This window comes from Leishmania martiniquensis, chromosome 31 (genome assembly GCF_017916325.1).
Source record: "Leishmania martiniquensis isolate LSCM1 chromosome 31, whole genome shotgun sequence".
Classification (NCBI taxonomy): domain Eukaryota; phylum Euglenozoa; class Kinetoplastea; order Trypanosomatida; family Trypanosomatidae; genus Leishmania; species Leishmania martiniquensis.
In genome coordinates this window covers 351,213-377,744 of record NC_090166.1, presented here as the reverse complement: position 1 = coordinate 377,744, position 26,532 = coordinate 351,213, and the positions used below count along the sequence as shown (strand labels likewise).

The window sequence follows — 26,532 nt, the reverse complement described above, 5'->3', positions numbered from 1 at the left end:
GCCTGCCTGGCCGCACTTGGGCGCGATGTGGGAGCGGCCATCGTAGCCGCTGCGAAGCGAAACTCGCACGCCTCACTGGTAGCGACCAGACGAGGGGCCCCTCCTCTTTTTTTCGTCCTGTCCCCCTCCCCCCGGCGGCGGTGGTGACTGGGTAGAAAAAGACGCCGCAAACCGCCGCTGTGAGGGGGTACCCTACACGGATACGTCTCGTCGTCGTCTTGAGCCGGCATCTCAAAATAGAGCAGCCGGCACGCGCCACATCGTAGGCTCTGCCGCTGATCTTGTCTTCCGCTTTAGGCCGCCTTCTGTGGGCCCTCTTCAATGTCTCATCTCTCGCTCCGTCTGCGTCTCGCTCATTATTTCCTGAGGTCTCTTGCTCACGCCTGACACCGAGGTGCCCACCCGCCGCCTTCTGTCCGTGCGGGCGCGACCTCAGCGCACAACGTTTCCAACATCCGACACGCACACCATCGCGGAGCGACACCTTCTTCATCTACGCGATGGACACTCGAGGCCTCCGTCACTTGAAAGGGTACCTCGGCAAAGAGGGGGAGAAGCTGGCCAGGGCCAAGAGAGCCGTTGATGTGGTTCCTGTTCTTGCTTCACGGCAGGCGATGGCAGCAGGAACGCGAGGAAAACCGGCCGACGCCACGAGTGCGTCGGCGAAGGCGCCGGAGCCGCTCTCCCCCTCCGTCATGGCGTACCTAGAGAGCCGTCTCTCCAGCGGAGCGACGCACAAGCTGTCTCGTACTCAGATGACTTTGGTAGCCGCCCTCGCCGTGCCGGGCTCTCCCTCTGCATCGAGCCGTGCGGTGGGCGTGAACGGTGGCGAGGCTACCGTGACGGTTACTCGTGCAAAAATCGCTGACATGACGGCGGTGGTGAATGCGCTGGCGGTGGCGGCGCTGGAGCTCGCGGCACGGTGCGCTTCGGAGGACACCGGGACGAGTAAAGGTACTGTTGAGGGCTCTGCTCTCTTTGTGCTCGTCGACACTAGCGGGGAGGCTGCTGAGGTGGCAGCGCAGCTTGAGGGGCGCTATGGGCTGACTGTCCTTGTGCTCAGCGATGAAAGTGCCTGCCGCCACCCGACATTCCCGTCCGCCTCCGGTGTCGCCGCTGTTGCCGGCGCCAGCAGGAAAAGGCGCACCGCCTCAGAGACTTCGGCGGCAAAACGACTCCGGACGCAATCGACTTCGCGGAGTGTTGGCGAGGCGACTCCGAGGGAGGAGACTGTGGGGGGTGCTCTGGCTCTCAAGAATGCGGTGACCGTGGTGGTGGCAACTCCGGCCGGCTTCCTCGCAGTGGACCGCCGCAGCGCTATTTGGAAGTTCATGGGCAGCTGCGCGTTTTTGCTCCGCCATCCGAGGACACATTGCGGCTCCCTGCTGCACACGCTGCAGGGCGGCGAAACGGCGCCCTCGTCCTCGCTCAAAGTCACACCACAGACGCTGAATGCGCAGCGGTGGGACTGCCTCGGCCACGTTTCGGCCATCGCTCTTCTGGCGGGAGAGCGAGAGTGGCTCACGGCCCCGGAGCTGGACTTGCTGACAACGCTGAGGGTGGAGCGTGGCCCTAGCAGCGATGTGGACGACGCGAGTAAGTCTAGGACGACGTCCCTCTCGAGCGCTGTCGCAGCTCTTCGCGCACCAGTGACAGTCCACTACGCTGTCGCGCAGGGGACGCACCGCTTTCAGTTTCTCTTTGGCCTGTTGAAGGGCCTGACGCCGCATCGCGGCATCGTCGTGCACGTCGCCACCCGCGAGTGTGTTACCTTTCTCTACGATACCCTCTACGCATTTCTGGGTGAGTTGCCGCCGTACGTGGCGCTGCTAAGCGACTACGAGGGAGCGAGTGCGTACACGCGCATGCACAGTAGCGCTGATCGCCAGCGGCTCTGCCTCACTTTCGACTCGACGGTCGAGTCAGGGAAGGACGGCAAGACGGCGGCGGTGCTGCTTTCCTGCCACGGGCTTGTCCCGAAGCACGGCTCGGTCTTCCTGCAGTACGACATCGTTCCCGACGTCCTCAACTACAGCCAATTCATAGCGGAGGTGCTCACACCGAGCGCCGTTTCGGGGGACGGGGGCAACGGAAAGCAATGCGCCTTTTCCTCCGCAGGGGGCGAGGTGGTGGTGCGGCGGGAGACGACGGTGCGCCAGCGCAAGCGCAGTACCTCCCCTACCCCGGCCCCTGTGGCAGCGCGGAGGGTGAGCGCCGGGGCGTCGAACGCTACCGATGCAGGAGAGGTCTCCTCGAGAAGCAACGCAGCGAGCCCTGTAGGGGTTAACTACACCCATATTCTGCTTCTGTTGCGTCCGAACGAAGTTGCTGGGGTGCTGCGTCGCCTGCGCCACGACGGAGCTAAGCGCTACCGTCTCGAATTTCGCGAGCTCGGCACTCAGGTCAGTGGTCGCTACCTCCTTGTCGGTGAGAAGCTCAAGTCAATGAACAAGAAACTATTTGCGCTCCAGAACGCAGCGTACTCTGCCTACAAGGCTACCATGCGCGTATACAGCACCATTGGGCCGCGTGACGTGTACGACGAGACGAAGGTAAACCTCGAGAAAGTTGCGGAGGAATTCGGCTACACGGAGCTACCGCTGCTCGATCTGCGCCTGAAGGATACGGTCTTCCGACCCAAAGAAGACTACTACCGTGCTGCGCGGCAGAAGCAGCAGGCGGAGCGCCGCGTTTACAAGGCGTTTGCCCAGGAGAACATCCTTGGTGAGGCTCCAGAAGAGCACATCGCTGACAAGCCCGTTTGATGTCCGCATTTATGCTCTGGAGAGGGTGGGAGGGGGTGAGTCGGAGAGCAATCTCGTGATCGCGTGTGGTGCCACCGTGCAGGTGTCGTGATGACGTTCACCGTGGCCGTCGAGCGGTGGCGGCGACCGTTCAGCAGCCGATCTGAACCCCCCCAAAAAGGAAATGAAGCGGACAACGTCAAGCACATCGAACTAAGAGAGAAAAAAAGGTAAACAATAAGAACCGCCTGTAGGGCGCCGTTGAGACGGGTCGCGCACCGATGCACTCCGGCAGACGTTCCCCGGAAGATCCTTTACGCTACCGCATATTAGTGCAGTCGTATCGGCGCGTGTGCGCCTTGTTTGCTCAACGAGTCCGGGCCGCGGTTTTTCTTCTTCTCTCGCTGATGGATATTCGAGTCACTCGCGTTTAACGGTGCCCCATAATGTTACCTCCCACATATGCCTCGGCGAAGAAGGGCCTTGTGCGCAGCGCTCGTATAGTCTTCATGCGAACGAAGAGGCTGCTGCAGCTGCTGCCAGGATGTCTGAGGGAAGCTGGAAGGCGCACTACCCCCCTCTCTCTTGTTCTCCATCTGGTAGCCGCGCTCATGCTGCGCAGTCACAATGTACCTCTTCTAACACGGCCATGCTTCATCAACTCACGCGTTCAGCCCCTTCCACCCTCTCTCTCCCTTTTCCAACCACTCTTCTTGCCGTTGTCTATTTCTTATATCCCACCCGTCTCCCTTCCCCCTCCTCAATGCTCAGTGGATCGATTTGGGCTGCACACAAAGGAGCTGAAGAGAGCGCACCCGCCACCTCCTCCCTGTCCATCCTCCACACGCCCACCCCATTTCCTGTAACGACGCGCTTACCGATAAGCGTTCACAACAAAACAAACAAAACAAAGACGTCGGGCGCACACGTCCGCGCATAGACGCCTACCGAAACAACCTCCCACCCCATAGACCTCTTTGGCCTCTTCGATCGCCCATCCTCACATTCACACGCCTCCCCCGTCGTTTCCACTCGCGCCCTCATCCATTATGTACCGCAGCGGGGGGCTGTCCAAGAAGTCTCACACAGAGGCGTTCGAAGCCGCTGAGCACACACCAGAGCCTACACCAGCACCGACTGTGCGTGCCATGTGTGCCGCTCCCCAGGCGAAAGACCACACCGAGACGGTGCGGATGAAAGAAAAGATTACGGCGCCGTTCATGGTGTACGATGTCCAGGGGCGGCGCATCGTCCCCAACCGCGAATACGATCGCACCCTCACCGCCGAGCTCCACCGCGTGCAGAGCATCCTGCTCACCAGACTGCGTACCCCAATCCAGGCGCACCTCTCCTACACTCCAAAAGAGCTCCTGTACGAACTAGAGGCTGCGCTCTACTATGTTTGTGCCTCCCTGGCTGTCCTGGATGACGTGTCGCCACTGCGGTACGTACGCAGCGACAGCGAGGCAGACCCACTCATGCCGCAGCTCGAGTCCTTCCTCGCTCATCACAACGCACCCGCAAAGGCGGTCGTGGCTCTCGCGCAGTGTGTGTGCGAAGGCGCTTCGCACGATGTCCTCGCATCCTATCTCCACCTGCTCGAGCAGCGAGTGCAGCAGGAATCGGACCCTACGGTGGACCGAAAGCGCTCTGAAGATGAGCGCAGGGCCCTGCTTGCCACCAAAAACAACGTTCAGGACATGGCGCAGTTGGTGCGCGATCTGCAGACGGCATACCGCAGCATTGACACGGCATCGCAAACGCAGCGCCGACAGCCGCAGAGCGACCCTACGGAGGTGGACATGCCTCGAAGTCCGGCAGCCAACGCTGTCCCGGCGAGAATCGTCGAGGAGTCGTTCTACAGGGTGCTGCGGTGGGTGGTCGCTGTGGACGCTGATCGACGATCACTGCGGGCAGCTGCCACAGGCACTGCCACGACACATGGCGCAGCACCTGCTGTGGCGACAGCGCCAGCGCCGGCTGCGACGCAGTTGACAGCGAACCTGCACGCGTTTGTGAGAGTGGTTGAGTACGACCCGTTCACAGGGCAGCTGGTGCTGGAGCGTGCTGATGCGACGCAGCGCTGGGGGCTGCTTCTGAACAGCCGGGGCCTTCTTGTGGGCGTGGAAAATGAGCTGCGCAACTCAAGCGAGGCCGGAGAGCGCTTCTACGCTGCCATCCAGCAGCAGTCTGGCGAGGCTGGCGGCCTCGCCATCTTCGAGGTGAACCGCCACCGCATACGCGCCGTCCACATGAGTGACGAGGAGGTCGCCGCGAGCGGTGATGATATTATGAGGAAGCTGCGTGCGGCTCTCACCCAAGCCACCAAAACGCTCTACCTCACCATTGAGAGGCGCAAACAGGTAGACCTGACGGTGCCGCGGGAGGTTCTGTTCGAAGTGTCCTACCAGGGCGGCGAGGGCGGCGTCGGCCAGCGCTGTCTCCTCATGATGGAGCGGGCCGCGACGTCCATCTCTTGGGGGCTGAAGCTGAAGTACCTGAAAGGCGCACCTGCCGTGCTTTCCGATGTCGCGCCGAGCATGAAGCTGTCAAATGCCGCCAAAAACTTCCTTTTCGACATGCGGGGCCGCCTTCGTCTGCTGAAGATTAACAACGAAGACATGGCGAAGCTCTCGGCGGCGGAGATGAAGAGTCTCATCTCCGGCTCGCTGCTCCTCACCCTTCATCTGCAGGTGACGGATGCCATGGGGGATGTGCCACCCAAGGCGGAGGCACCGCTGCCCCCTCAAGTGGAGCCGCCTCCCTCCGCTGAAGGGGTGGCAGAAGCGCCGGCGATTCCAGGGCGATCAACAGTCGCGCCAGAGGCGGAGGTGGAGGCGGCGACACTTGCAGATGCTGAAGCGGCAGCTGAGGAGGAGAGTGGCCCAGAGAAGGTGATGGATTCGGCACAAGCGGAGCTTGACGATGTGGCCGCCTCGCTCGCGGACGAGTTTCTGCGGCAGCATGTCCAGAAGGGGGAGCTGGAGGCCAAGTCATCTGACAGGGCTGATGAGCGAGCCATGGAAGAGGCGGACGTGGCGGCGGTCGAGCCGTTTGAAGAGCTGGAATGTGCCGAGCCCACTACCACGATGGGAGTCTCTGGGTATGCGCATGACCGCCAAGAGGAAAGGGACGCGACTCTTGAAGAGTCGCCTGAGCAGCAGTACTTCGAGGAGGACGACGGGGTGAGGGACGCAGCAACTGGTCTGACAAATGAAGATGCGGCTGATAACGCACTCAAAGAGGGCGGCACGGCGATTGCTGACGCCGAGGAGACGGCGGTGGAGCGCGAGACCGCTGACGATGCGACTGCCGCTGAGCAGGCGGCGAAGGACAGCATCGAGGCGGCTGACGATGACGTTGAGGCGGACTCCCGAAAAAAGACGCGCGGGCGCAAGAAAGCCCCGGCGAAGAAGGTGAAGGCGTCGACGAAGACGGCGCGCAAAGGCGGGCGGGGCGGCCCCCGCGAAAAGAATGGCGAGAAAGGGGCGGAGGAAGAGGATCCAGAGGCCAACGATGATGAGGGCGAGGCTGCGCAGGAGGCAGCGGGGGAGGCGGAGAGGCAGCTGGAGGGTATGGAAGATGGAGAGGCGGCTGAGGCGTCTCTCGGCGACGCCGAGCTCATGGAGGAGGCAGAGGCGCTTCAGACCAAGGCTGCTGCAGACGACGCTGCTGTCGAGGACGCGGAGGCCGAAACGAAGGCGGCGAGCGGAACCGAAGGTCGCTCACGCGCCTGGACGGAGTTGCGAAAGGAGCGCGGCACCTCATCGACGGAATCGGCGAGCGAAGCGGCATCTGACGAGCAGGAGAAAAGGGACGCGGACGCGGAAGAGGCCGCTGGTGACAGAGGACCAGAACACTCCGGCGGGAGAACGGCGTCAGCCCTGGTGGACAGGCCTCTCGTCGACCTCCCGCCTACCACCGCGGAGGTTGCCATCAAGCACGGGCGGAGGGGCGACAAGACACAGAGGAGCCAGTCCGCAAAGGCGAAGGGCACAGCCTCTGAAGCAGGCGAGGAGGACGGCGGCGGCCATTCCTGCGACGATGCGCCGGGAGAACTCGACAAGACTTCCAAGGACACTGAAGCAGCTCTCGCCGCCGCCGCCGATGAAGACGATGTGTCGCGCGTTTCGCTGAATGAGCTGCTTAAAGCGAAGCCGTTAACCTTTGAGAACAAGGTTCGGCTCGAGAAGTTTGACGGCTCGACGCTGGAGCTGGAGCGCTCGAGTACGAAGCAGCCGTGGAACATCAAGGTGGCCTTCGCCGGTGATGACATAATCATGACTAAGCTGCCACCTTTTGCGCCGAAGCAGCGGAAGCACCCGTACCTGCGTTCTCTGGGCGCTGGTCCACAAGGCGAGGTAAAGTGGGTGGTAGACGGCCTCAACGGAGAGGACCTCTCTGCGATGACCAAGTTGAAGAAGTCGAAGGCGCTGGACGCTATCAAGGGCACCACGAAGCTTTCTTTTGTGTTGAGGGCCCTGCGGAGGTGAGGCAGTCGAGGGGGAGCGCTTTGTCGCGCGTGCGCACAGCTGCGTCTCTGCGCGTGTCACAGCGGTCATGGCGTTCGCCTTTGTCTCTCCCTTCGGGGTGGGGGTGGGGGAGGGGGGACGGGCAGTGCCGTAGAAGCCCGAGAAGCGTGCGTTGGATGCGCTCTATAGGTGACGCGTTCGCCGTGTGCATGTCTGTGTGCATGCCTGTGTGTGTGTGGGGGGGACCGGAAGCGATGGCCGTCCTTCATATGTGTGCGTCTCTGTCCCTCTCTCTCTCCCTCGTCGGGTCTGATTCTTCCGAACGCATAAAAAACAGAAACGACTCAGCCTACTGGAGGGGCCAACGATGGCACACGCAGCCGACAAGGTGGAGTGATATCAGCGTATGCGTGGCGGTGCAGGAGGGCGGAAGGGACACACTGCTGCTCGCTTTCGTCCGCTTTCGGAGATGGGCTTCCCTGCGGGTCCTGCCCATTGTCGGAGTTCGGTGTTGTCACCACAGCCGAGCAATTTGTTCCGACTATCCTGAGATCGACGCGCGCCAACCGAGTCCTTCTGGCTTGAATGTGAAGGGCCGCCACGCGATGCAGCGGAGTGCAGCGGCTCGAGGCGACTGAAGGAGCGGTATGGCGCCTACGCCGGCCACATGGCCTCCGGGGGACGCTTGCCTAAGCCTTGCCCATTGCCTCCTTGGCCTCGGCCGGCATGCACCTCCACTGCCTCCTGCTCGCCGCGCGACATAGGCCCTCGCCCCGCCTGCGCCCTGGAGGCGCCCCTTGAGGTCGGCCTCATCCTGGGCTGAGGCTGCGGGAGGAGCGCGGCGGGATGCCGGGGCCGGCGGCGTGTTCTTGGAGTACCCCTGACTTGGCGAGACAGCTGGAGGGTGTATGTGTGGGCGGGTGAGGCGTGGCTTGCCGTCTGCGGCAGAGTGGGGCGGTTTACCGTATGAAGAGCAGATAGCCACGGGTCAATGCAATCTAATCACACCACCTCTCTTGACGAACTCTTTCCCGCTGCGTAGATTAGGAAGTGTGTCGGTGCCATTCACAACAAGGACGTGTACCCCCGTACCTGTTTATCGAAGAAGTCCGGCTCGTGGAGGACGCTTACCTCTCCTATCCGGTGCCCTCCTCGTGCATTTCTGTCTTCCATAGAGATACAGTAGGGGCCGGAGGTGTGTGGAGGGGGGCTTCAGCAGCAGCGCGAGCACCGGCAGATCCTCGCTTGTCCGGTCAAAGGTACTGGGCAGTTGTGTGTCTCCTGCATGAGCGTCCGCCAGGCTGCCACATATACTCACGCATATACATATATATATATATACATATATCGTAAAGAAGAGAAGCCGCAACAGTGCCGCCCCATAGAAGGGCATCATAGAGCAGAGGCTTCCTCTTTCCTCCTCAGGTAGCAGTCGTAACAGCAGCTAAAAAAAAGGACGGAGGAAGTGAACAAAAGTTCTCCATAGATTGCGGAAGTGCACACGAGGAGGGCACAACGAGTCAGGGTAACGGGCGCCCGCTCATAAGGCACGCGCACTCAGACCACCATCTCATTTCCTGTGCGCGTAGAAAGCGACGACGGTCAGAGGCAACGCCTCATCCAAAGCTCCCTCTCTCTTCACACACACACACACACACCTACAGTCCGTATCACCGCATCTGCTGTGGCTCGCCCCAGAAGGCTGCTCTGTACAGAACGAACGGAAAACACCACCACTCTCTCGCCATTGCGATGATCTCGCGAAGCTTCCCTCTTCTCTCGGTCAAGGTGGTGTCCGCATCGCTCATAGAGTCGCTGGTGTCCACCGGAAAGGGGCGGCCCACCGCAGGCACCTACGCAACGCTCACTTTTCACTTGCACCGCTTTTACAAAGACGAGAGCTTCGGCGTGGACTGCGCCTTTCGGCGGTCGGGTGGGCGTGGCGCGCAGTGCTTCGTTTGCGGCATGCGAGCCGACCTCGTGGCCTCCTCGGCCGCTCTAAGAGGTGTGCTGGGAAACCGGCAGGCTGCTCGCGAAGGCCTTCTTCGGGTGACGAGCATCAACGGAGTCGACAGACTGACCGAGGCGACGATGCGCGAAGTGCTCGATGACAGCCACGATGTGGTCGTGCAGTGCGACGTCTCTGCTATAGCCGCTCGCGCGTCAGATCGTGGCGAGGGGGACGCTGATGTAGGAGGAAGCGAGAGCGAGGCCGCAGCACTGGATACTCCCAAAAGACGGAGGCGGAGGCCGACGGTGACCGTCACGGATGCGCTCGACGGTGACAGCGATGGGGGCGCCGGGTGGGCGCTCGGGAAAAAGGTGGGGGGCCGAGGGCGGCACGGCCGCGGGGCATCGCTGAAGGCCCCCAAAGCGAGCAAAAAACGACGGCGCTACGCCGGTGCACGCTCGGTCATGGAGGAGGTGACCCACAGAGACGCGGAGTTCTCAGGCGATGGCGGCTCATTGCCCGATGTGGTGGAGTTCGACTCAGACGCGGTGGCTACGGCAGAAGATATCAATGCAGCCGCCCTGGAGGCGCTGAACGAGCTTGCGCCAGTGAAACCGGTGAGGACACGTGGCCGGCGGTCGACAGAGGTCGAAGAAATGTGTACTGCAGAGGAACAGAGCACAGCATTCCAAGAGACCGCAGACAGCGCTTGGTTCAGGCCCGCGAAGTCAACCACAGTGGATGAAGGAGAAGAGGTCGAGACACGCGCTGCGGATGCTGCGGTGCCACCTCGGAAGCGGCGCGGCCGTCCACCGAAAAGGGCCATGGCAAACGTTCCTGCCGCGGATGATGCAGTAGAGGCGCCGGGGCGTAAGCGGGGAAGGCCGACGGCGCGTGCCTTCGAGGCGGAGAAGCAGAAGAAAGTTCCCGGGCGGCGTGGGCGACCGCGCAAGATGGACAAGACCGCGGAGGCGTTGGACACTCCTCAGCCAACGGAGGCCATCGCAGGGTCGGGGCCCGCCACATCAGATGAGGACGGAGCCGCGGAGATGGAGTTTTGACCCTGCGAGTGCGATGGCCACGCCGTGACCGGCCCTGCAGATCGGCGCATCAGCATCTCACCCCTCCTCTCCTTCGCACGTGGGGGCCGTCGCATCAGGTCCGCCCGTTTGAGGGACTATCGCCGCCCAAACACACGGGCGCAGAGACACGGAGGAATCGAAGTCGAAGGGCTTTTTCTTTCTTTGCTTGGCGCATCCCCCCCCCCACGGCGTAGAAAAGTGGGCCGTGGTGTGTCGCGAGTCCCCCTAAACCTCGTTGCTGGCTGCTGTTCCGCTCGACGCCTCTCTCACGAAGTGGAGGGCTCTCTTTGGGCCTCAGCTTGTAGGCTATCTTCCGTGGCACAGCTCAATCAGTGCCCTCTTTCTTTCCTATGGCTCAGCAGTGCCGCTTCGGCTCACCGGGCCGAGGTTTTCAGCAGCGGAGCGAGAGCACACGCGTTATGCCACGAACGGCATCTGGGTCGGGCTGAATACCTCTTCTTCACCAAGCAGAATGCGCTTCTTTTTTTTCCCATTTCGTAATGTGGGCGGGGCTCGTCCGCGCCCGGTAGGAGGAGGAGGGGGCTCCCTGCGAACCGTTCCACCGGGCGCGCTCTGCTCCGCCCCTCCGTCTCTCTCTCTCAATCCTTTTCCTCCCAGTCACATCCACCGCCTCCCTCTTCCTCCTAAGCGATTGATCACTGCCCGTCACACTACTCCTCTGCAGATTCGCGTCTTCTGCTCACGCAACTCACTGTGGCTGTGTAGCACTGCCTACTCACTGTGGTGGGCTGCCGCTGCTTCTCCCCCGGTACCTCGCCTCATACGGACCCGAGTCCTCCTGCCCCCTCCTCCCGTCTCTCCACCCCCTTCACCCTTCCCTCTCAGACGCGCACTTCCCACACGTGCTTTTTTTTTCCCGCACCCCCCTCTCTCTTTCTCACGCCACAGTCCCCCGTCTGTCCACCGCCTCCCTTTGCCTCTCCCCCTTCCCTAGATTGTGTGCTGAATGTTTCACGCAGGCATGAATGACTCGACGCTCGCGGCAGCGCTGAGGCGCCTGAGCAGCTGCAAAGAGCCGGCAGATCTCATCTATAGGAAAGATGCCGCGCAGATATTACGCACCGTGCCAGCCGAGGCGCCGACCGTATCACCAGCGCCCGAGTTGAGCCCCGCCGATGAGTACGGGGTGCATCTCGCTCGCCGAATAGGCACGATGGTGTCGCGCCTCAACGAGCTACGCGAGCCGACTTCTCAGGTCATCCTCACGCCACGAATGGCACTGGGCGAGCTTATGGACATCATGCGTCACGCCCTCTACGCGTCTCTCCCGTCCGAGATGCAGAAGAATGCCCTGCCGACGGATAAGGCGGCGGTGATGAAGCAGTTTAGCTCGTACGTCTCCTCCCGGAAGGTGCCGATCGACTACGTTGTTGAGGGGCTCTACGTAGTCTCGTACGTGAGCGTCAAGCTGCGCGTCGAGCTGGTGGCGCTGCAGCTGCAGCGTCGCATTCAGGAGGAACTCGCCAAGCAGTCCGCCGACACCTCTGAGGTCAGCGTCGCAGCGCTTGTGGTGACCCAGACGCTTCTGGATGACTTTGTGGGGATCTACAACAACATCATGCTGACGGTGCCCATCATTAAAGCGGCAGTCCGTGATAGCAACGCCAACGAGGCAGTGCAGCGACTGGCCCCGGTCTACCCACAGTACTACTACCAGCTGTGCGATTGGATACTCGTCATGGAGTCGACCATGAGCTTGCCTCCAGTTTTGCACACGCAGGTAAAGAAGATGACAATAGATGAGGAGAAGGGGATTGTTACCGTTGATTTGTACCGACCTACGCTAGAGACGCCGTGGGGGCTGCTGCTGAACGAGCAGGGCGCGCTGGTGGACATTGACGTAAGCCTGCGTATCTTCGAGAAAGCGAAGGAGCTGCACGATCTCCTCCAGTCCGCGCCGCAGGGCGCGTCGATCGTGCAGATAAAGGATGAGGTGATAGACCCTGCAGTGGAGGGCGATTACGCGGCTTACACGCGCCACCTGCTGCAGACCCTAAGGTCAGCGTCGGTGTGGCGCAAAAAACTGCGGCTGATACTCCAGTCCAGTGCCTTCAAAGCGGAGGCCCGCTCGCTGCCGAGGGAAGTGATCTTTTTGGCTCCCCCACAGGGCGACGAGGGCACCTCCGGCCAGCGCGTGACACTTGTCTTGCGCCGGCAGAGCGCCGCGGTGGACTGGTGTTTCACAGTCGACGAGCGGCTGTATTGGCACGCGCCGTCGACGCGTATTCTGTCGGAGTCGGCGGAGCAGTTTGTGCGTGCGTATGGTAAGCATCTACGGCTTCTCGCAGTGAATGGGGTCGAGGCGCTACACATGACGCAGGTGCAGCTTCTGATAGAGACCGCGAACACTGTCGTGCTGGAGTTACTCGTGATGCCTATGCACGTGCACGAGCATCTGGTGGCGTCACGTAGCGACACAACACCGAGGTCTGCCACGGCAACGGCATCTAACAGAACGGTGCCATCAGCAGCAGGCGCCGAGCCGCTGAGCGCGACACGTCGCAGCGACCTCGATAACAGCAGAATGGAGGCGGCGATGGCCAAGCTTGTGGAGCAACGCGCCTCAGCTTCCACTGCAGGTGCTCCCCTGAGCGCAGCCGACCCGCCGATCGCGATGGAGACGCCTTTGGTGGAGGCTGCTGCCATTGCGCCGGGGCCGGCAGCCGCGGCAGCCGTCATTTCGGCCGATGGAGCCGAGGCAAAGAAGCGCGAAGGCAAACCAAAGGCGCTGATGGAGCCGCTTTCAGATATCACTGTGTCGGCGGCAGGAGCGGCTCCCGTGCCGCAGCCCGCGGCGGCGCCTTCGGCGGAAAGCGGAGGCTCGGCAGCGGTTGTCCAAGTCGCAGGCGGCGGTAGTGGGCTACCGGGCGCTGACCCGGCCAGGTCGGAAGGAGACGTGATCGAACCCTGCACGTTCGACAACGACGTGAAGCTGATCCACTTCGCAGAGGACGAGATGGTCCTGGAGCGGCCCTCCCTGAACATGCCATGGGGTCTGCCGATCGGCCGCCTAAGCGACCCGTCGGAAGCACCGCAGCAGCTTCCTCTGCGTTTAATGAGTCTACCAACCGGTCGGAAAGCAAGAACGTATCGGCACCCCTTTTTCCGCAAGTTCAAGAAGCAGCCCTCCACGTGGTACATTGCCGAGGTGAACGGCACGCCAGCCTCGGATGCCGAAGCCACCCTGAAGCGAATTAGTCAGCTCAGTCGTATGACGCTGCGCTTCCTTCGCAAGTAGACAAAGCGGTGCCGACGACCTGAATGTGCGTGTACGTATGCGTACGCTCGAAGATGGTGCGTCTCGAGAGCCTTGTCACGGAAGGCGGCCTCGGACGGGAAATGCGGAGGTCTACACAGCCGCTGATGGGCCTCTGCACATCTGCCCTCATGAGCACGCCTTCTCTCTTGGCGTCGTGTCTCCCTGGCGCGGCCATCGCCTCCTGGGCGTGTTTTGTCGTCTCAGCTCCCCGGCCCTTCTCCCGCTTCAGCCTTTGGCGGTGATGAGGGGGAAGAAGCCCCTGTGGCCTCTTCCACCCCTCCCCCCACCACTCTCTTTGTATCCCCATAGATCCCGCAAAAGCGTGAGGGACTTTGCGGCGAGCGCTGTATCGTTTATCGCCTATGCTGCCGCATCGAAAGCGTTCTAGAGTCGGCACCTCACACGCCGATCGGCCGTGGCGCATCAGCGTGGCCTTTTTGCTGTCTTTCTCCCTGTGTCGTTGGACCATCAGTGCCCTGTAGACTCCCCTCCCCCCTCGTCTCGAGGTTGGAGACCTCTACGATACGACGCTCCCTTTGGTGGTTGTCAGTGGCGTTGTGCGGTCGGTTGATTGGCCACGAGGCGCTTCTGTCTGTCGTTGCGCCCCTCTCTCTCTGTGCTACCTACACCGTGTTGTCGTTGAGTCTGCCGAACGTGTCGTGACGGCAGTCTGTGAGCGAGTGCGTGCATGTGTATGTGGAGGTGGAGGGGGCCGCCGGCGCTGTAGAGAATGTTCGCGGCGTACGCTCTGCAACTGCGGACAGAGGTGACAAAACGAAAAAAAAGGAGACAGACGCTGAAAACAGCGCAAAGAAAACACGCACTCACTGAGGGGGTGGAGGTGGGGCCTCGTGGAATAGCGTGCCGCAGCCCGTGGAGTGGCAGAGCAGTTTCGTGATGCGGGGAGCGCCCCTTACGCCCTCCCACCAGCGCTCCTACGCGAGACTCTCGCCAGCAGATGGCCCTTCTATCGATGTGCGTCTGCTTGTATTTGCCGAGGGCTGTGCGGCGCGAGGCATGGAGCGAGGTGCTCCTGCTGAAATACCCCACGAAGAGTGCAGCGCGCATGACGCCCGCTATGCCCCCCTCTCCCCTCCTGTGTATGTGGTGCTGCTATCGGATCTGTCGCCTGATTGCTTTCTCCTCTTTCCCAGGACCTTCCCTGTTATGCAAGAAGTGCTGTGGTGCAGTGACGGCATCGGCGAGCAGCACAGAAGTGTCACGACTAGGTGGTGACCATCGAGTTTGACGGCCCGAAGCAGCGCGGCAGGCCCACTGACATCGGGGCAGAGAGCCGCATGTCGTTTGGAAGGCTTCTTCATGCGACGTTGACACCGTGCCCGCTTTAGCACAATCGATAGCTGCCCTTCGCATGCGACTAGGGAAGGCACAGTTGTGCACTGCTCGCGTGCATTCGTGGGCATCGGACTACATGGCACGAGTAGGGATTGCCCCTGCTGTCAGCGATGTCGCGCCCTTGGACGGAGGCGCGTTGTCACCCAAGGAACGGCAGGCGGATTGCGGGGACACCTTGGCCAGCGATCCGGACGCACTACAGAGGCAGTACAGAAAAGCGCGTGCACATATTCTGGGGGCTTTACGTGTGCAGCCGTTCTCCTACGCAAACATCATCGCTCGCGCTAACGGCCTCTCTCCGAAGAAGCCTGCAGACATTTCTGACCTTCGCGGGCTTTGCAGTGCCCACTACGATCTGCCCGATAGAAACCCCGCGCTCGAAGCTGCGGCACGGCCGCTGGCGCGTTCCACAGTGAAAGCCGATGTGCCAGCGGCCGAGTCAGCGTCCACGGCTGCGGCGGTGACCGATTCACGTCCTGCCCGCAAGTCCCAAGAGCTGAGCTCCTCCGTTGCTTCTGTGGCTTCTGCTTCGTTTGCGGTGCCAGCAGCAGTGGTGCATTGGCCAGGTCTATCGCAGATGACCAAGGCTTTAGAGCGCCGCATCTTGGACCACCGGCACTTATGGCGTGCGGCCAGTATGCTCGCCAGCGACCACCGGGCGGTAAGGGAGGAGCGGCGCGCGTCCAAGGCACGCCCAAGTGCTGCGCCTTCGCCTTCCACACACTTCTTCATTGCTGGCTCACTTCCATTTCTTCTGGCGACGATACCGCACGCGCTGGTCTTCTCGATTGCCGAGCATGCCATCCTGCACGCTTGGCACGGCGGGTCACACGTCTACCCTGAGGGGAAGGCACCAAGTGCGACTACTGTCCTCACCCTCAAGGGCACACCTCTACTGCGGGTGGACGACGTGGCGAGTCTCCAGTGGGACCGTGCGCAGGCGGCAAACTTTCTTGTCACGGTGCTGAGACAGCCCGTGGTGCAGAAGGAGCTTCGGCAGCGCCTGTGGTGCGCCGCACAGAACTACCACCGTGGTGTTCTTCGAAAGCTGGGGTCTCTTGCGTCGCCGAGGGAAGCGGAGGACGCTTCTCAGGACGTCTCGGATGGTCGCCGCATTCTGCTGGAGCAGCAGCCAGGTATGCCGGCACCAATTTCGCTGTCGCTCGCCCAGGTGCAAGGAGATTTTTTCAGCTTTGATGAGACGGCATACTTTGTGCGCGCCGCGCCCATATCCTACTCGAACTCTCGCCAAGACCGCGTACAGTGCACCTCCCTGTGGTCCACACATCTGTTCCACTTCGCCTCGAGCCGCGCGGACGTTGCCGCCGCGTTTGCGGACCGGCCACGCTCGAACGTGTCGGAGTCTCTTTTCCGCTTCTCCTCTCTCGCTGAGGAGGCCGGCGCCGCGACAATCACCGCGCCGGTGTCGCTGTCCACACGCGACAAGCTGTGGCTGCTTATGAGTGAGATGGTGCGTGTGCGGTGCCTCGTCGCGTATCTGCTGAACTTTGAGCTCATGCTTTACCAGGTGCGCCACAGCCGCGGCCATTCTCAGGCCGAGCAGCCAGCGCTAAAGGACGGAGATGGTGCTGGTACCTCGCTCCCCGGCGGCGCCGAGCCCGCAGATGGGCACGACGCAACGAACGCCAATTGTATCGCCGCCGTCTTCCGATTCCTTGACATTGAAATGCACACGCGGCTGACCTTGAGCGCGCACCACCGTCGCTTCCTGAGGCGTACGCGGGTGCGCCACTGTGGACGACCCTCGACCCCGGAACCGCAAGAAGCGGCGAACATGGCGCATGAGGCTACCGATACCGGCAAGAGCCTTACGCGAGAGTCTCGACGGTACGCAACTGTTCAGGAATTATTCACTGCGTTCTCAAAAACACTTGACAAATCCGCGGAGCCACCGTCGCAACGGCCGACCACCGTCGCATCCGGTGCTCCGTCAGTGAAGCGTACCGGTGAAGGACAGGGCGCCTCCGATGACGACGACGAAGGGACGTGCGGCATGCGAGGCGGCTCGTGTGGCAGCAATCGTATGCACAAAGCGGACGACGAAAGAGGAGCCGCAAGAAGCCCGTCGCCACTCTCCGAAACAGACGCCGAACTCCTCAGCGCCATTGTGTCAGCGGCGCGTGCAGATCAGCAGCCCACTCCAATGGTACGATGCGCCCCAAAGAAAGACCGCGGCGACGGCGGGGCGAATTCGTCCTTGGCCAACGCCGATGAGGTCGCACGCAGCCGCAGCTCACCTGACAGAAATGGCCTAATTGTTACAAAGCCAAAGACGTCTCCTTCTCAGCCCAGTCGCGCCCTCAACCGCTCCCAGCCGTGCATGGACGTGGTGCTCAAGCGTGAGAGCAGAAGGGTCAAGTCGCGCTTTCAGGCGCGGCGTGCTCGCACGTACAAATCTGTATGTAGGGGCGCGTCCCCGCGGGTCTTGCCACGGCGGCAGTGATGCCACGACAACCTGGTTCGAGACTCTCAGCACAGGTGTGCAGGAAAGGAATGACGTTAGGCCGGCAAGACCACCGCTGCCGAGAAAATCTGCAGCAGCGCTGCTGCGCACATATCCTGTCGTAACGCGAGTAAATGACTCCCCTGCCATGAAAAATGGTCTCTGTGTGTGTGTGTGTGTGTTTGAGAGAGGGTGCTGTGGCTCACCTGCTTCGCTCTACCCATGCATGGTAACTACGACTCGCCAACGGGCCCCCAGACGCGTGACGGAACGCTGCTGTGCTGAGCACAGCGGTGCTGCGTATACGTGCCTGTTCGAACAGCGAAAAAGCAATGCGAACATCAGCTGCAAACTGGACGGGGGTCGCCCAAAAGCAGCTCGCTAGAAAAAGTGGGGGCGAAGGACGGGCGCACTGTGCAGGACCAACGTGCCAACATCTACGGCAACAGCGTCGATCCCCCCTCACTTTCAAGCGCACGGCCATGTTTACGGCGTACACGTGCACTCTCCCCTCTCTCCCTGGTAGCCTCACTACCCGCACGAGGCTCCCGCTGTTTCAATTCACTCTCATCCACGCTCGGTGGAGGTGTCTGGGCCTGCGTGTGATGGAATCTAGACGAGGCGCATCTACGATCTCTGTCCCCGTCTCTAAACGAGAAGCAAAGATATAGATTCGCTGCACTGCACCCCTTTCCTCTCCTTCTCGCTCTCTTCTCCACACGTGCATCGCTGCTTTCTCCCGCTTCACTTTCTTTGTCTCGTCGCTCTCACCACAGATTCTGCCGTCTTCCGCTTTCCTGCTCCTATACACCTCCATTCTCATCTCAGTCATTTCACGCGTCCCCAATCAGTTCCACTCCCACTTCACTCCGCCCATTTTCCCAAGCCCCGTCCGATTTTGCGCAGCGATGTCCGCTAAGCAGCTGCTGATGGTCGCCCTCACCGCGTGCCTCTCGCTGGCGGCGGCCAAGTCCAAGGAGGAGTTCCCGCTCGTGTGGGTGTGCTTGGGCATCACTGTGGTTGGTGTGGCTGTGGCTCTGTTCGTTGCGTACAAGCGCCCCGACGAGCTGCACCTGCCTGGGTCTGTAGTGATGACGGCGGTGGAGAGCGCGCCTGCGCATGGCAAGAGCGCGGACGAGCCCATCTAAAGAAGAGATGCAATGCTTTTCTTTGGCGTGTTCGAAGGCGGTGTTTACTGACCGTCCCTCCCTCTCTGTCTGTCCTTCCTCGTTTGCTCTCCTTCTCCCTTCTCTCCTCCTCGTCTTTTTTGTCTTTGTATATCTTTTTGTTTGTGTGTCGGTGGTGTGGCGGTGTCCCCTGTGCGCTGCGATGGGCACTACGGAGGACGTTTCTTCGCATTCTAAAAGGCGCCGCTCCAAAGAAGGGCGCGCCGCCCTGCGCGCTCTTCCCCCCCTTCCCCCCCATCTGACTCCAACCCACATCCTGACGCGCTTCACAGCGTGAGGGGGACGCATACTGCACCGAGGCAAACGCTAAGTACCGGTGCACACCCACGTAAGCGGGAAGTGTGTGGGGGGGGTGAGGGGGGGGACGGCTGTGAGGGCGGAAAAGGTGGCCACAACGGTGCGCATGCGTCTGACGGAAACTCTCTTGGGCTCTCCATGCCATTGCCTCTTTGTTCTTGAGGTGCAGAAAGGCGCAAGTCGCACCCATGAAGGCGGAGAGCACACATACAGTGCGGCACGATGCAAATATATAAAAGAAAAGTGCCTCACGCATGCGTCCCCTCCCTCTCAACCCCTTACTCGGGTCCATGACTTCGAAGGGCGTCCATCGCTCATGGCGCTCGTGAAGCCTTCACGTTTGCTCGCTTGGCCGGAATGCGGTGTGGTGGTCGTACAGCTGCGCGCAAGAATGTTTTTATAAACGGTCTCGCTTTCTTAGGAGGAAAAAAGGTTCTAAAGGGAAAAAGACGGGCGCGTACCTGATGGCCTCGTAACGGTTTGCTATGCGGACGGTGCCTGTGCCACCTGCAGGCTCTTCAGCGGTGCGTCAATGCTATACGCATGGCCTATGTCTGCGGCTGAAGAGGTGCCTTGTACATTGTTACGTGTTGCTCACTAAGAGGTGGCTGCGCTTCTGTGCTGTTTTTTTTGTGTGTTCCCCATTGCCCTTTACATTGAGCGCTCTCAGAAGTGGAAGGGCGGATGTGCGCGAGCCCGTGTCTGTGTGTCTGCGGGTGTGCATGTGCATAGGGGAGGGGCTGCTGGGCGAGGTGGAGGTGCGCCCCATGCGCTGACCGCTGGTGCTCGTTCAGACGCAGCGATTCGGCTTTGACGCGCGCGCTGATGTTTTTTATTTATTTGAAGTGCGCACTGCTTCTCTTTGGATTGCGCCCGCGTACAACAGAAATGCTGTTAAGCAGAAATGTTTCTTCCCCCTCTTTTGGTGATGGCTGGCGCATGACGCGAAGGAGAGAAAAAAGAAAAAATGAAACACATCAGCGGTTTTATATAATGTTTGCTTGCGTGTATGTGTCTGTAATGGGGTGTGGCGTCGTCGGTAGCGAACAGTCGCCTTCAACGGCAGTGTCTATCTGTCTACCTACCTGCCTGCGTGTGTGTGTGTGTGTGTATGCATGCCATTCGCCTACGCTCCACACTCCCTTTTATTTCCCCTTTTTTCTGTTGTTTCGCGGGTGGCGTTGGAGGGATGTCCCATACGTCTGCACAGTTGGAGGCTCGCCTAACCTCTCTCGCTCCCACGGAAAAAAAAATGAACGATAAAAACAGTGATGCTAAGGCGTACACGTGACACAGGCGCCCTGCGAAGACGACGCAAATAGAAGGGGGAAGGGGAGCGGAAGACCCGGCATATCTGAAGGAGCAGGCGCACAAGCAGGCATGGACATTGCCTTGCGCGACTAGCAATGCCCTTTGGCTGTGCAGCTTTGCGCGCGACTATGTTGGGTGTTTCAGTGCTGCTGCTGCTGCTGAGGCAGCAGGGAGGGCGGCGCAGAGGAGGGAAGGTTGCACGCCGCTTGCTGTACACACTCTAGAGGGCCTTCCTCCCCCCTTGCCGCACCGCTCTCTCAAAGAGCCATCTTGTCACTCTTCACCGCTGCTGTATGTTGTGCTCGTCCCTGCCTGCTGGTGATCCTGGGTCACAAACGCTTCTCCTCCTCCTCGCACTGTTTAGACTCGCACTTGCTGCTCGACACGCGTTTTCGTTTGAGCACACACACACACACACACACGCACACACAGACAAAACAGTTTCCACACAGCACTGCCCGAACAGCGTGAGCGCACAAAGGCCTCCATACAGCTCTGAGGTACTTCGCGCCTTCGTTGACCTCAACGCATTATACCTCACGAGCAACAATAAAGACCCCAAAGCAGTGCTTCGCTCCATCACGGGGCATGGTTGGATGGTCAAATTCACATCGCAGCTCATCCACGCCAGCGGCGCTCCCATTGACGCATTGCCCCCCACTCTCCGCCCCCCCTCATTGCTGCAATAAGACGTGTGGTTATCGCCTCCCTTCACTCTCAAATTGGCCTTTGCTCTGCGCTCCCAGCGCCACTCCGGCACTATGGGCAACACCCAATCTGAAGTGCCGAAGGAGGGGCAGGGCCACCCGGGCCTCTTCTACCGCGGTGTGAGGGCTGCAAAAGAGGCCCGCTTTACCATCTCTGAGCTTTACTTTGTGCAGGCGCTGGGGAGACACCCGGGCCGTCCTTTTTGGAACACCCTCATGCCTGCTGTGCTCGATCGAGAGGTGAGCAGAAAGAAGAGTGACGCACCCTTCGTCGCACAAGTCGTAGCGTCGTCAGAGGCGCTCGAGGAGCCTGAGGTGGGAGGCGCTGTGGGCAAGGCGGGGCAGCCGGGAGACTCACGTTACTGTACGGAAGCGAGAGGTGGCAGGGGCGGTGGTCGACCTTCGCTCTCCGAGGGCGAGGACGATAGCGATGTCCTAAAGCGAGACGCTTGTTTGGCGGCGCAGGACGTGTCGTTTGACACCGAGGTGAAAGATATTTTACTTCCGCTGGACAGTCAGGTGCGGGACACACTGGACTTCCTCCGACTGCTGGCGGACATGGCTCTGACGTACCTCGATCTGCTGACCACGACATGCCATACCGAAAAGGTGAGGTGCATAGCGGCGCGTTACTGCCTGCTTGTTGTTAGCCACACGCAAGTGCTGCTGCACTGCCTGACGCTCTGGAAAGAAGAGCACCTACCGCACCGCGGCGGCCTCATCCACTACGCGGGTCAACACAACCAGAGTCGCATGGCGTCTTTACATGATGATGCGAACGACGGCGAGGTGGTGGTAAACGGGTGGGGAACCCCTGACGGGGAGCAGAAAGGGGGTCCGAGGACGTCGTGCACATATCAGCGCAACTTCGCCTTAGCGCTCGTAGAGGCGACGTGCCGCTACTATTTCATCTCTTTCACGGTGAGCTACGCTGGCCTGCTGATAGGGAGCTACGGTGCTGCAGTCACCGGGCGGTCGAGGCGTCAGGGTGTGTACGACAACGCTGTAGACCACCTGGAGGCTGCGCTTGCGATCGTGCGCGGTCTGGCACGGGAGTACCCGAACGAGTACCTGAGCAAGGTGATTCTGCAGAGTTTCCCAGAGCCGTCGCGGGGCGCACGGTGGCCGCGGCGGCGCTCTTCAGGGACGTCTCTGCACTTCAGCTGCATGAAGCTGCTACCGCTGAGCAGCGGTCACTATCGGCATATCTACACGTGTGGCGCAACGTGGTCCCCACTACAATCAGCCTTGGTCCCCCTGGCCTACGCTCGTAGTGTGCGTCTTGTCGTGGAGTGGCGTTCACAAGACTGCGTGGATGCATACCTTGTGTCACCTGGGTGCCGTACGAGCTACCACTATCTCTCTTGGCTCTCAGAGGCAAAATTTCTGGCCGTTCCAGGGTGCAGTCAGTATATGCTCGAGAGGGCGCTTCCAGATTTTGTGCCTTGGAAGGGTACGCGGAGGTACAAGACGGAAATCCTTCTGAGCCCGAAAGCGAGCGAGCTGGCCCATTCTACTGCGTGCCCCCCCTCCTCCCTCCATCCCTCCCTCCCTCTCACGGATGATGCCGCAGTGCGCTATCAAGCGGTTGCTATGGTAGAGCTCATTCAGCGTCCACCCTTAAATGTGGTGGATGAGATGTCCGCGTCGGCGAAGAAGGCGCTCATGCGGAAGTGGAAGGAGTCACTGAAGAAGAGCGGCAGGAATATCAACACCGACCTCGACTTTAGCGATGCGCGAACGTGTGTGATGCTGTGTCAGAATGAGGCGTGCTTCCTGGGGATATCAGCGCTGCTCAACTTTGCTCAGCTACACAAGGCAGCAGGCGAGGTGGACGCTGCCGCGGCGTACGGCAGGGCCGTGGAGAATCTAGTCGAGGGCCTTTTCGAGCCTCAGTCGGCCGAGTTGCACATGGTCCGCTTTCTCTTGCATGGAGGCATGCGATCGTAGCCGTGTGGCGCGCCTTCATTCGATGTCTTCATTGTATTTTCTTCATTTTTGTTTTTCGCATGTCGTGGGTTATCTCTGTACATTTTTGCAGCCCCACTGAAACGGCGGTCCGTAGCCCTCTCGTGCACATTACATATGTGTGTCTCTCTCCCTTTCTCTCTCACTTTTCGTCTGTGTGTGCTCGCCGAAAGAGCGGTGATGCTGCTTGTGAATGCTGTCGAGAAGAGAACTGAGCTTTCTCTCTAGCTCTTATGGCTGCGGTCGCTGAGGAGAGGCGGGGCCACATCTTTGCTTGTGCAGCGCTAGTGGGGTGAAGATGGACATCACCGGCATGCAAGCGCCACAAAGCCCTCTAAAAATGGGGGCCTGAGGCATTTTGTCTTCGTCTATCCATACTAAGTTGATTCTAAGTGTGTGTGTGTGTTTCTGTGCCGCCTGCGGAGAAGGCTGTGCATGGAGAGAGTGTTTGGCGGCACCATAGACACGTTATGCTCGACTGGCTTCGTTCATCTGCTGCCGTTTCTGCATACATACGTCCATGACGACTTGCTTTCTCCATCCCTTGCGCCATCGATATGGCTGCCTCCGCCCACGTCATCTGCCGTGCGGGTACCGAACACAGAGGTACTCACGCACACCAACCAACCAAGCAGCGAGCAGGTGTCTCACCTCTTCTTGCGGCTTCCTCTCATACGAAATGTATTCTTCTCGGGGCGCTCTGGCAGCTGCCCATGTGCACCTCATACGTACGCACAGAATCGACGAAGTGAGCCGCTGCCGCTCTCTCTGTTTTACTATTTCTTTTCTGGCTGTAATTTGCGCTCTCCTTCCCTTCCCTTTCCGCCCCTCCCCCCATTCGGTCCATCTGCTCCGTTGTTCCCCTCTCCTCCTCTCTCCGCCCATCTCCTCCTTTTCATTCCTCGTTCCCCCGGGGGCTGAGGCTGGAAAAAAAATGAAACCGTCTATTACTTACGACAGCGGCTCCCTTTTTCCCCGTATTTTATCTTTATCGTTTGATGAAGTGAATTTCGTGAGTCACACGTCTTTGCCTCGTCTCTTTAGCGTGGCATTTTTTATGTTGATGTTGGAGGGGCTCATCAACAAATAAGAAGAAAAAAGGAAAAAAGAAAACGACTTTTCTCAACCGTTTGGGTAGAGCTGTGAAACGGGACGAGCGGTCAGCGCCGAACCTCGCCTTGACGCATGCGAAAGTAATCGCTGCTCATCTCGTGTACGATCTCATGCCGGTTTTTTGCCTCTTTTTTTTCTACGTTCTCGTCGCTGTCAGCGTACTTGAAAAGTACCAGGCCCGTGTCACCTCGCCATCACCACCATTGCCCCTCTCTCACTATTCAAGGCTCTCGCAAACTGCTCGATAGAGGGCAGGGGCGCACGTGTGACGCAGCGTTGCGGTTGCGGCGCTCTTGATACATGTTTCTCGGTGCTCTGTTGAGCGTCGCTGTGCATGCGCGCACACGCTCGAGGTCTCTTTTTTCCCCTGTGGTGCGTGTATGCATATCAACCTCTGCTGCTGGTGCGCTGTTGCGTGCATTGCCCCCTTTCCTTCCCCTCTTCCCCCCTCCCTTTGTGGCTTATCTTCTTCTATGGGCACACATGCGTGAGACGCTCATTTTTTTTCAGCCGAGTGAAAGTGTGTCTCTATGGTAAAGGCGTCTGCTCAAGGACAGAGTGCCGGCGACTCACTATCGATCTCTTTCCCTTTCCTCCTCATTGCGTTCCTCTCCCTTATATCCGCCGCCGAGTCCGGGACTCGTCGCGGCAGTTTCTTTCCTCCCTCCGTTGCAGGTTGCCTATGCTTTTCTTGTATGCCGCTCTTGCGAAGGATCGGCACGACTAGATTGAGGGGCGGCCGAGTACTCGTTTGGGCACCGTGCAAGGGGTTGCCTCTCTGCTCCCTCTCAGTGCTGCCGTCCCCTTTCGGTGAGAAAATGGCCCCAGTGGCCTCATGGCCCCCTTTCCTTCCTTGGTATCTTTTCTTGTTTTTTTTCTACTGCGTGTCTTTTTGGAGTGAGTAGTCCCCATTCAACCCCCTCCCTGTCTCCGATTGTTAAAAAGCAGCAGGCTGAGGGATCGGAAGACTCGGCCGCCTCGTCCGTACACCGCCACACTGCATAGACGCGCCTCCATGCCTTGGTATAAGCATGAAGAAACGCTCTCAGCCGTTGGGCCGACGGGCCTGCGTTTGCTCACTCGGACATGAAGTGGGGGTGTAAGTGTCCACAACTCTTTCTTTCTCTTTACTTCCAATTGAACTCGCACACGCTCGCGGGAGGAGCGGGAAGTGCTTACGTGTCTGTGAGCGCTCTCTCGAGTGGTTCTCCTCCCGGTTTGTCATTTCGTCTTCGCGAGGGCTTTGCCCTCTCTCATGGGAGCGCCGCTTTTTCAGAGTCAGTCAGCACCGTGACGCGTACGGGACGTTGTGGGGGTGGCGAGCAGCGAAAACGCAGACACACACAGATACACGCACTCAGTGCTGAACCCCCATAGTACGGTCTGTACATCGCTCAAGGGGGTCACATACGCGGGCTTTGTGGTTGTGCTTGTTCGTCCACCTTATCGGACTCAAACGAGAAAAATCTCTGGCCGCCGCAGGGCTGACTTCAGACACATCGTTTCTTGTACCACGCTGACAGCTGACGTACCCCACCTTTTGCTCGTGTGCTCAACAAGCTGCCCTCCTCCCCCTACCTCCCTCTCTTCATGCGAGGCGCGATCGCCTTGGCTTCCTTGGGCAGTGGAGGCGGTAGTCCGTTGCTCCCATGGCCCTTTCCCTCATAATCGATCACGCCCACCCGCCCCTCCGCCACACTCTCCCCCTAAATCACACACGTGGGCAGTGCAGAAGAAAAAGCAAAGAAAAACAACGCTCGTGTGACCGCTCCCTCTATACCGCAGCCGCTTGCTCTTTGCGTGTGCGCTGCTCTTTTCGCTCTGTGGTGCTACGGAACACCTCCCTGCTTGTGTTGTCGCTGCCAATCCAGCACCTTCCACACGGCTTAAACGCTTCCAGCAGCCCCGCTCTCTCTCTCTCTCTCCAAACGCTGATACACTTGAGGTGCTCATAGCGCCAGATAACTGAAAAAAAATTGGCGAGAGTGGCGCATCGCAGCTGATGACGGCTCTGTGCGCATAGAAAGTCTCGCGTCAGGGATATCTGCACCTCCAGCGCTAATATCCATCACCTGCACATTTCAAATGCATTGTACCGCGACTGGTGCATACCTCAGCCCGGCCCTCACTGCCTGCTAGCGGGAGGTGCCTGAGCCGCGGACACAGGCATTAAAGAGCGCCCCAGCTAACATTATACGAGTGACGCAGAAAATATCGGCTACGGACGAGTGCGTAAAATATGATAAGCAAAAAATGTTTCCCATATCGCCGACGCGTCACCTCACACTCATCTGCGTGAGACATCGCCTCGTTCTGCTGAGCGATCAGCTGATCTCGCGGCTCACTCCTACCATTTTTTTTGTGATTACAGTGAGTGCAGGACGCTCAGCAGATCTCTCCTGCTGCCCTATTCCTTTGTCACCTGCGCTTCCACCTCACTCCGCGCGGCAGGTTAGAAACAGCTCCTCCCCTGCACCTAAGCTCCTCCCCCCTTACTCGTTGCGCTCGGGACTGCAGTATTCCGTCTCTTTTTTTCTCTGCGCCCTCTCCTCTGCGGCTGCCTCTCATTGCTGCGCCCCCCCTCCCTGTCCCCGTCTGCC

At 60.0% G+C, this 26,532-nt stretch overlaps 7 protein-coding genes across 7 annotated transcripts; all 7 read left to right on the top strand.

Annotated features, from left to right (window-relative positions):
• Positions 1–500: 500 nt before the first annotated feature.
• Positions 501–2,765, top strand: LSCM1_01397 (uncharacterized protein; the record flags this gene model as incomplete). Its single annotated transcript, XM_067319013.1, has 1 exon — positions 501–2,765. One exon carries the CDS (start codon positions 501–503, stop codon positions 2,763–2,765), a length of 2,265 nt encoding a protein of 754 aa, XP_067176292.1.
• A 1,028-nt stretch (positions 2,766–3,793) lies between these two features.
• LSCM1_01396 (uncharacterized protein) lies at positions 3,794–7,237 on the top strand (the record flags this gene model as incomplete). The annotated part of the gene is made up of 1 exon (XM_067319012.1): positions 3,794–7,237. One exon carries the CDS (start codon positions 3,794–3,796, stop codon positions 7,235–7,237), a length of 3,444 nt encoding a protein of 1,147 aa, XP_067176291.1.
• A 1,731-nt stretch (positions 7,238–8,968) lies between these two features.
• LSCM1_01395 (uncharacterized protein) lies at positions 8,969–10,228 on the top strand (the record flags this gene model as incomplete). The annotated part of the gene is made up of 1 exon (XM_067319011.1): positions 8,969–10,228. The coding sequence occupies one exon, from the start codon at positions 8,969–8,971 to the stop codon at positions 10,226–10,228; it is 1,260 nt and encodes a 419-aa protein (XP_067176290.1).
• Positions 10,229–11,216: 988 nt separating this feature from the next.
• On the top strand, positions 11,217–13,508 carry LSCM1_01394 (uncharacterized protein; the record flags this gene model as incomplete). Its single annotated transcript, XM_067319010.1, has 1 exon — positions 11,217–13,508. The coding sequence occupies one exon, from the start codon at positions 11,217–11,219 to the stop codon at positions 13,506–13,508; it is 2,292 nt and encodes a 763-aa protein (XP_067176289.1).
• A 1,393-nt stretch (positions 13,509–14,901) lies between these two features.
• Positions 14,902–17,349, top strand: LSCM1_01393 (uncharacterized protein; the record flags this gene model as incomplete). The annotated part of the gene is made up of 1 exon (XM_067319009.1): positions 14,902–17,349. The coding sequence occupies one exon, from the start codon at positions 14,902–14,904 to the stop codon at positions 17,347–17,349; it is 2,448 nt and encodes an 815-aa protein (XP_067176288.1).
• Positions 17,350–18,257: 908 nt separating this feature from the next.
• On the top strand, positions 18,258–18,497 carry LSCM1_01392 (uncharacterized protein; the record flags this gene model as incomplete). The annotated part of the gene is made up of 1 exon (XM_067319008.1): positions 18,258–18,497. One exon carries the CDS (start codon positions 18,258–18,260, stop codon positions 18,495–18,497), a length of 240 nt encoding a protein of 79 aa, XP_067176287.1.
• A 2,408-nt stretch (positions 18,498–20,905) lies between these two features.
• LSCM1_01391 (uncharacterized protein) lies at positions 20,906–22,801 on the top strand (the record flags this gene model as incomplete). The annotated part of the gene is made up of 1 exon (XM_067319007.1): positions 20,906–22,801. One exon carries the CDS (start codon positions 20,906–20,908, stop codon positions 22,799–22,801), a length of 1,896 nt encoding a protein of 631 aa, XP_067176286.1.
• Positions 22,802–26,532: the final 3,731 nt, after the last annotated feature.